At 47.9% G+C, this 9,367-nt stretch overlaps 1 protein-coding gene across 1 annotated transcript in view; it reads right to left on the bottom strand.

Moving 5' to 3' along the window:
• Window positions 1-9,264, bottom strand: part of L3mbtl1 (L3MBTL histone methyl-lysine binding protein 1) — a 29,406-nt gene extending 20,142 nt beyond the window's left edge. The window contains exons 1-7 of the mRNA XM_029535715.1: window positions 9,080-9,264; window positions 8,269-8,414; window positions 7,699-7,913; window positions 7,321-7,435; window positions 6,959-7,106; window positions 6,702-6,819; window positions 6,083-6,164 (exon numbers count right to left, since the gene is read on the bottom strand). Coding sequence (XP_029391575.1) covers window positions 6,083-6,164; window positions 6,702-6,819; window positions 6,959-7,106; window positions 7,321-7,435; window positions 7,699-7,913; window positions 8,269-8,404 — 814 coding nt within the window. The 5' untranslated portion in view covers window positions 8,405-8,414; window positions 9,080-9,264. The remainder of the gene's footprint in view (window positions 1-6,082; window positions 6,165-6,701; window positions 6,820-6,958; window positions 7,107-7,320; window positions 7,436-7,698; window positions 7,914-8,268; window positions 8,415-9,079) is intronic.
• Between the last annotated feature and the right edge of the window lie 103 nt (window positions 9,265-9,367).

The raw sequence follows: 9,367 nt of genomic DNA, 5'->3' as shown, positions 1-9,367 counted from the left end.
GGGTGCTCCAGCTTCCAGCGGTGCTCCAGTTTCCAGGGGTGCTCCAGTTTCCAGGGGTGCTCCAGCTTCCAGGGGTGCTCCAGTTTCCAGGGGTGCTCCAGCTTCCAGGGGTGCTCCAGTTTCCAGGGGTGCTCCAGTTTCCAGGGGTGCTCCAGCTTCCAGGGGTGCTCCAGCTTGCAGAGATACTTCTTTGCTTGTGTCTGCTTCCTCACATGCCCTGGGAAAGCTCAGCCTGGTTAAAGCTAACCTGAAAATGACTATACCAAAGCCTGTGGTCCTTTTGGTGCTGTTTATCACAGACAGTGGCATGTCTATCCATGCATCCAGCTAGAAACCTGGCAGTGGCCTGTATGTCACTGTACTCTTCAGAACCCTCCAGTCCTGCTGATTCCAGCTCCTGAGTTTGTCTCCAGCACTCCTCATTTGGTCCTTGCTCTGAACCAGTCCAAGATCCCCCTTCTTGGTTTTCCTGTTCCAAACTTATTACACTGCCCAAATATCTCCAAAGTAAAGACTTTTTTCATTCATTTATTTATTTGTTCACTTAACTTTCCAATATCAGTCCCCCCTCTCCTCCTAGTCCCCACACATACACAGCTCCTCTCCTTGTTCCCCCTTCTTCTTCCCCTCTGAGAAGGGGGAGCCCCTCCTTCCCTGGGTATCACCCCTCCCTGGCACATCGAGGACTTTCTTTTTTAAAGTCCCCAAATATCTTATCTCCACCTAAAGAACAAAGCCATACACTTGACAACAGCCCACAAAGCCTCTGTAAAGCAGCCACTCCTTCCTGCTCACGCTGTATGGGGAACCTCTACGCCTCTGTGTCTGTGGCTCTGCAGAGGCTGAGCCCTCTGGTTTGAGTATCCGGCACCCAAACTTCCTTCTATCCTCCTAACCTTCCTTATCCTCTAAGACCCAGACCCAGCTGCAGCATCTGGCTAGGGATTTACCGGGAGTAGACGCTCAACAGGTGTTAGTTATGTGACTAGAGAAAGGACAGATGGATGGAATGACTGACTGCATGAGGTGGTTGCCCTGCGGAACGGTTTTGTATTTACATAGCCCACACGTGACGCCTGTCATATTGTTATCTGATATATAACATACTGTTAAATGATAACTAGATGATAGCTACTTACCCATTTCTGCAACTGTGAGTTTCTTGAGTGAGCTTTGGTGCCTAGCTCATTCTAAACTCTAGCTCCTAGCCAGTGCCTGATACACAGTACACAAGATCTAGCATAGGCCAGTGTTCAAGAGCCGTCTAAGACTCCATAGTGAGATGCTGTCTAGAAAAGGGGTGGGGTGGGGCGAGGTGACTAGGTCAGGAGAGCACTGCCTCAAGAACATGCTGCTACTGGGGGATTATTTTGAAAAGCTAATGAAAGCCAGGGAACCATCTTCTCCCCCCCAAATTAAAGGTCTGTAGAATTTTGCATCAAACTTTAGATTAGGAACTTGAGTTAAGAAAGTGTTCATATAGCTGAGCATAGCAGCACATGACTGTAATCCTAGCTCTACAGAAGGCAAAAGCAAGGCCAGCCAGAGATATACAGTGAGTTCCAGGCCAGCCTGGACTTATAAAATGATAGGGTATTTTAAAAAAAAAATACACAGAAATCAGAAACCGTTTCTAAGTCAGGTGAGTGGCTCCTGACTGTCGCTTGGGATCTACAGAGCTGAGGTGGTAAAACTGTGAACTGGAGATTAGCTGGAGCCAAAAGATGAGACCTCCTCTCAAAAACCAAAAACACCTCACTAAACCAGACAGGGTAGTACATGCCTCGGAAGCTCAGTGGCTGAGGCAGGAGAGTCATTCCTTTGAGGCCAACCTGGGCTATTGTATAGAGAGACTGTGACTTGAAAGAAGAAGAGGGGGTTGGCAAGATGGCTCAGCAGGTAAGAGCACTGACTGCTCTTCCGAAGGTCCTGAGTTCAAATCCCAGCAACCACATGGTGGCTCATAACCACCTGTAATGAGATCTGACGCCCTCTTCTAGTGTGTCTGATGTCAGCTACAGTGTACTTATGTATAATAAATAAATAAATCTTTAAAAAAAATAAAGAAAGAAAGAAGAAGAGGCTGGGAGTGATAGCTCCCATCTTTAACCTCAGCACCAAGGAAGCAGGACACAAGAGGATGGAGCTGCGAGTTTGAGGCCAGCTTGGACTATGTACAAGTTTCAGGCCAGTCAGAGAGAGCTACACAGTGAGACCCTGCTTCAAAACGAAAGAGAAGAATCATGCCCTAAAAAGCCAAAGGGAATTTTGAAAGAAAGGTGTTGGGGAGGAAGAGGAAGAGGAAGAGGGGAAGAGAAAAGCAAGCAAGATGCAGCAAGCTAGGTCCCTGTAACTGGTATGCTGACAGGCGTCTGAACTACACGCAGCCCCTCCCCAGTCCTATGGCATGTTAATATAGAACCAGTTTCTTACATCCAGTTTACAAATGAACAAGGGTCTGAATAGACATTTCTTCAAAGAAAATATGTAAATGGATAATAGACTGCATAAAAAGATAGCCAACATATCGCTTACTAGTCATTGGGAACACACATCCAAACAACAGGGAGATACCACTTCACAGCCCACAGGTCGGCTAAGAGGGGAAACCAGACACATGCCAGCAAACGCCCAGGACAGGTATAAGTTAGAAACTCGTACATCCTGGCAAGGATTTAAGATAACAGTATAGCCACTGTGGAAAACTTAAGGTGTGTGCCACCAAGTCCCACCTCTAATTTGTCCAAATGATAAATGTAGAGCCATTATGTGGAAGAATACTTCACTCCTAGGTATATGCCCAATAAAACTGAAGCATCTATCTCCACAAAACTGTGCCCAATATTCAGGTGAGAGCGCATAACACAGAAGCAATCTGCCTATCGGGTGATGGACAGCTATCACCTAACCCAAGGGCATGAAGTTCCCGTGTACTAAACTACAGCTAGACCTTGATACCTCCATGCTAAAGCCAGACACAAAGGGTCACATCTATGGTGATCGAAGCAGAGGCACTGGATGAAATGTCCCAAGCAGGTAAATCTATATATGTAGAAGGTAAATTGCTGGTTTGGGGGAGGGGGGATAAAGGGGATTTGTGGGGATGACCACTGAGGGTATGGGGGTTTCTTTGGAGGGAAATGTTTAAACGTTTACTATGGTGGTAGTTACACGATTCCGCATACATACTATGATACAACGGCATATTTCAAAGAGACGGGCAGTAGTCTGTGTGAATTATAGCTGAATAAAGCTGTGAAACCTCTACTTCATGAACATCTATGCCTAAAGCACTAGCTGTTAAAAATGATGAACGAACTGGGTGTGGTAACACACATCTTTTTTTTTTTTTTTTGGTTTTTCGAGACAGGGTTTCTCTGTTTAGCCCTGGCTGTCCTGGAACTCACTCTGTAGACCAGGCTGGCCTCGAACTCATAAATCCGCCTGCCTTAATCCCGAGTGCTGGGATTAAAGGCGTGCGCCACCACGCCCAGCTGGTAACACACATCTTTAATCCCAGCTCTTGAGAGACAGAGGCAGGTGGATCTCTGTGAGTTCCAGGACAGCCTGGTCTAGAGAGTGAGCTCTAGGACAGGCAAGGTTACATAGATTCTGTCCCAACCATCCTCCCTAAATGATAAACTGGATATAATCAACTGAAAACTTTGTTTTTCTAAAGACATCATTCAAAAAAAGAAGATCTGCTTTTGGGTCCCTGCACTTACACGGCAGCTCATGACCATCTAAAACTCCAGTCCCGAGGTATCCAATGCCTTCTCTTAGTCCCCATGGGCACTCTACACATGTGACGCAGAGACATACGCGCAGGCAAAACAACCCACATACATAAGATAAAAAACAAATCTTTAAAAAAACAACAACAAGCCGGGCGTGGTGGCGCATGCCTTTAATCCCAGCACGTGGGAGGCAGAGGCAGGTGGATTTCTGAGTTAGAGGCCAGCCTGGTCTACAGAGTGAGTTCCAGGTCAGCCAGCGCTACACAGAGAAACCCTGTCTCAAAAACAACAACAACAACAACAACAACAAAAACAGGGCCTACAAAAATTAAAAACAATTTTTTTACTGGTGCTGGATATGGTAGCATATGGGTGTAGAATCCCAGCATTTGGAAAACCGAGGCAAGAAGACCATCAGTCTCAGGCAGTTGCAGAGATTCTGTCATGATACCCAAAAATAAAAACAAGAGGAAATATATCAAAAAGTTAATAGTAGAAGATAACTGACCAAATAATATTTGTTTAAAATAAGGATAAGTGTCTGGGTATATAGCCCAGGGGCAAAGCATTTCGTTAGCACACGTAAGCTCCTAGATTTTATCCCCAGCAATACAAAAGATAAAAATAAATAAGTAGATAAATAAATAAAGTAAGTAAGTATAAAGAAATAGAGAAAGATGCTCTGAATCTGAAAAGCCATGACTAGTAGATTCCCGAGTGCCACAGATCATGGATCTGAATGTTTACAGAATGAGATTGGACATGGTCTGTCCCCAGATCCCAAATGCTTGGACATCTCTGCAGCTACACCCAGCACTTGGAATGAGGCTCCCAAGAATCAGTCTTTAAAATTAATAATTTAAAAACATAATTCATGTGTCTGCAGGGACCAGAAGAGCGGGCTGGATCCCCTGAACTGGAGTTAAATGGCTGAGTCACCCTGTGAGTGTCGCACTTCAACCCAGGTTGTCTGGAAGAGCTTTAGCGGCTGAGCAGTCTCACTAAGACGGTGTCCTTGTTTTGGTTCTGTTTTGAGGCTGGGTCTCACTCTGTGGCCTAGGCTGGTGTGGTGGTTTGAATAAGAATGGCCCCAATGGGCTCATGTGTTTGGCTGCCTGGCCACCTGGAATTTGAACTGTCTGAAAGGATTACAAGGAACAGGAGGTGTGGCCTTGTTGAAGGAAGTGTTAGGGGTCGGTGGGCTTTAACCTCTGAAACTGTAAGCTGGCCCCACAACGAAGGTCTCTCTTTTATTAGAATTGCTTTGGTCATAGTTTCTCCTTACAGCAACAGTGACTAAGACAGTTAGCTGGCCTGGAGTTTGACATGTAGACCAGGCTGGCATACACATTTACGGAGACTTGTCTTTGCCTCACAAATGCTGGGACTTCAGGTGTGGGACACCAAGCCCTACCTGCCGAGTGCACAGGAAATACTGTGCACGCAGTGCTTCTTCTGAGCTCACTCTCTGGTTCTTACCAGGATGGGAAAAACTCATGCAACTGAAGTCCAGTCCACAAGGACTCACACCACACACACACACACACACACACACACACTCACATACACACACACACACACACCATCAACTCACCTACTGAACAAACGTTCATTGAGAACCCATTCCATACCAGGTTCTAGGCTTAGCAGCCAAGACACAGTGATCCTGCCAACCTCAGATTTGGTCCCAGGCTGGCAAGATGGCTCAGTGTAAAAACGCACTTGCTGCCAAGTCACTGGTTCCCCAGGACCCACGTGGTGGAAGGAGAGACTGACGCTGGAAAACTGACCTGTGACCCCCAACAGGCCCTGAGGCCCAGGCATCTCTCCCTCAGTGTAATAAAACTAGAAATAAATAGGTATATACATCAAGGCCCAGTGTTGGGAGAGGAAGACAACAAATTGCTACCTTGATGAAGACCGGCATGGTGAATTCTGCTTAGATCCGGTTGACAGCTGTCACCTGGGACAACAGATACTAACAGCAGGCCTGAGAAGCTAACTCGGAAGGATCCCTTAGAACCAAAGACCAGGAAAGGGGCCTAAACAGGAAGGTCAGGCCGGTGACTGGTGTGGGCTTACCAATCCCGCCAAGAGGATGTAATGACATAAAGCTCAAGTCTTCAGATACTGAGTCCAGACTTCCTAGTACAATGCGAGATAAACAACCCCCAGAATAAGCACATAGCCATAAACTACAAACGGCCTTACTGTCTCTCATACACACTAACCTGTACTCACATGGACCATATACAACCACAACCACGCCCCACACCTTCAGTCTCGCACCTGCAGATGTATGTAAACACTTCACACAAACAGACGCACACCATCGGCTACCATACCCAGCTGGCTTCTGCTCCACTCTTCATTCTTCGGGGTGCTGGGGGTGGGCTCTCTCTCTGGGTCTTTTCCTTCTCCTTGCTTCTATAAAGAGAAAGCCTGATGATGCTGGCTTATTGTCCTCATGGGTTGGGATACAAGTTCAGCCTCTGATCCCCGGCCCCCGCCTGGCTCTCTGGTTCAATGTTATGCCCAAAATGGAAAGAGTTTTTCCTCTAGGGTAGGTGCAGTCCTTGACGGAATTCCTGCAGTCAATCCATTGCTTGGGTCTGTACCACTGGGAGGTACAGTCCAGGTAAGTACATAAGTCCTCGTTATACGATCTAACCGCAATTCTCATTTCTAGTGGGGAAACTGGGTATACAGTCGATTCTGCTTTGCGCTGATTTTACCTGCCCAAGAGAATCTTCCTGCTGTATTCTCCATTCTCGCTCCCTTTCTCTCTCCCTCCCTCTCTTCCTTACTCTAATAGGGTTTACAGCTTGATTCAAGATGGAATCTGAAACTATGGGAGCACGATGCAATAGGAGTCTTCTTGACCCAGCCTCCTATCTTGGATTGACACGAATACGAAACTGAGGTTCCAGCTTCGTATTTCCCTCCCCACGGCCCTCATTTTACCATGGCCTCCGGCTCGGACTCCTCGGATGGGCTCTGATACTCCTTATGTTTCCTCTTTTTCATGGGTTTCAGGAGCTCAGAAGCGATGGTACAGCCTGAGTTCTCTACTATGACTGACCTACAAATGGAACAGTCTTATCAGAGAAAAAATTCTATACATTCAGTAGCATCCAGTGTAATCCACATTCTTCTAGGCCCAGAACTGGAAGGAGGCTTTATGAACTAAAAAACAGGACAAGAAAAGCTACAAGCCTTACCGCTTCTGGAAAGGCTGAGGGCATCGGTCTCCCGATGAGCCAACGTCTAGGCCAATACTTTGTTGAGGCCCACAAGCCTGGCACTTGCAGGAACTCGCGTCTACTGGGGATTCCAGAGAAGTGACATCTTGAGGGTCCTGGTGAACATCTGTGGGAAATCGCTGCGCTGCGCCTCAGTCTTCCCACCCATAGGCAGCACACTCAGGCTCCACCCACATCCCCTAGAGCCCATTTCCTACTGGACAGCATCATCCAGCCTTCTCCACTTAGGACCGCATCCGGGTCACGAGCCCAATTATCCAAGTCCTCAGGTAGCACAAGCCTCACCCACCCACACATTGCACCTGGGAGCAGGATCCTACCAGGGTGTTGGATGCCTGCATCTCTCCTAGCCATGCCACCCTCATGTCGCTGCTCCGGGCTTCGTGGTCGCTCCACTCCTATCATGTTCAGTGGCGTGTACTCGTTTATCCGGAACTGGGATGCAGTAAATTCTGAAGACTAGGATCTTATTCCAGCTCTCCACACCTTGGGTCACCCACGCTTTATTAATTTAGCTCTGCCAGCTAGTACTTTAGGAGGCCGCTAGACTCCGCCCACGCCCTCCCCCCCCCACAAGGTCCAGTCCTGGTCTCATTCTGTGCCTCTTGATTCTACCAGCTTCAAGTCTTTCCGCCTCAAGTCCCGCCTTCAAGCCCCGTGGCCCCTCCCTGCAACTGCCAATCTTTATGGAGACTGACCCTCATGCCACTACCAGGCAAAGATGCAGAAACGCCAGTCCAATCCAGAAGCCTGACTGCGCTATTGGTCCCCGTTCCGGTGCTTAGCTGTGGCAGAATAGTAGCTGTTACAGGTTCACTGCCAGCCACCCGCTCCAGGGTGCCCACGTGGACTGGCTCCCGCGGGTAGGGCACATCCAGGGCAGTGCTAGGCAGACCAAGGGTAGCTGCATTGGCTAGAAACGATACACAGATAAGACAAAGAATAACTGATGAGCCCGGTGACCCGGCCTCACTCCTGCCACGCATGCGTATAAAGGTGAAAAACAGTTCTAGAAGGGTGAAAAGGCTGGGCGTGGTGGCACCGGCCTTTAATTCGAACACTTGAGAGGCAGATTTAGGGGGAATCCCTTGAGTTTCAGGCCAGCCTGATGTACAAAGCAAGTTCAAGGACAGCCAGGGCTACACAGAGAAACCCTGTCTCAACAAAACAAAACAAAAAAGCCAGTAACAGAGTGACAAGCAACGTCCTTACCCACCATCCACACCTTGAGCAAGTGTGGACCCTCCAAAGCCCTGAGCCTGACTTACTAGGAATAATGAAGGCGGTTGTAGGCAGCGGAGGGTGGGGACCTGCGCTGTCTCTGGCCACCAGGTGCACGTTGACCTCCCCTGTGGAAGACCCTTTCACTGTCCTTAGTATCTCCATGTCAGTGTGCCCCTCCATTCAGATGTATCTACAAACCAAACACAGCCACCAGGGTGATGAGGACAGGGAGGGGAGGGGCTTCTTGGAGGAGAAGCTGGCCATTCTCAAGTCAGCAACTTAGAGAGAAAGGTTTCATCTCTGAGTAGACGTTTTAGGACGCCAGCAGCAGCTGTGACTCCTAGCCATTTATGTAGGTTATTGCTATAACTCTGGCCAGGTCCTGCGTCCTTCCCTGCCCTTTATTTGTGAGGGTGGGCATAGTGGTATATGTGAGGTGCCCCTAACAGCATGCACACTATGTGTATGGAAATGGATTATAGGATACATGACTCAGGCCAAGATCTGTCTTGGATCAATGACAAGGGCCAGGTTAAGTCCAAATTCACTTCTTTCTTGGTCCTCCACTTTCATTCCCTATCTTTGAGAACTGAGTCTTCATGAACCATCTTCTACTCCATCCAAACAGGATTGGTCTTTGTGGAAGGTGACGTCTTCCCTGACCCTGCTCTTTCGTGTTTCCCTGTACACCACTCCCTATAAGCCCAGGCACAGCGTGGAGGATTCGGTTGAAAGGGGGTTTGTAAAGCCTCCACGGAAACATCTGTTGAACACATACACATAACTGAATAGCAGAAGGGCGGTATATGACACCTAGTCAGCACAAGATCTAGAAGCCGGGGGGCTTTAACTTACTAGCCAAGCATGGATCCTGTGTTCAAATCCAGCAGAGAGGTTGGGGGGATGGATGGAGAGAGATGGAAGAAAAGAGAAGGAACTGTATTCTGTGGTGTGGTTGCTGCTCAGCTGCCTCTTAGCAGCGCTTGGCAATGGCATCTGGCATATATGATAAGGAAGGAATATGAGGCTTAGCTTAGGATGGAGTTTTGAATTGGTCTCTCAGTGTCTCTCCATTTACTTAATATCTTTGATTCCAGATAAGTAACTTTCTCACTCTGAGTCCCAGTTTCTTAAGTATAAAAT

This window comes from Mus pahari, chromosome 3, assembly GCF_900095145.1.
Source record: "Mus pahari chromosome 3, PAHARI_EIJ_v1.1, whole genome shotgun sequence".
NCBI lineage: Eukaryota > Metazoa > Chordata > Mammalia > Rodentia > Muridae > Mus > Mus pahari.
This window is presented reverse-complemented; position numbering and strand designations above follow the sequence as displayed.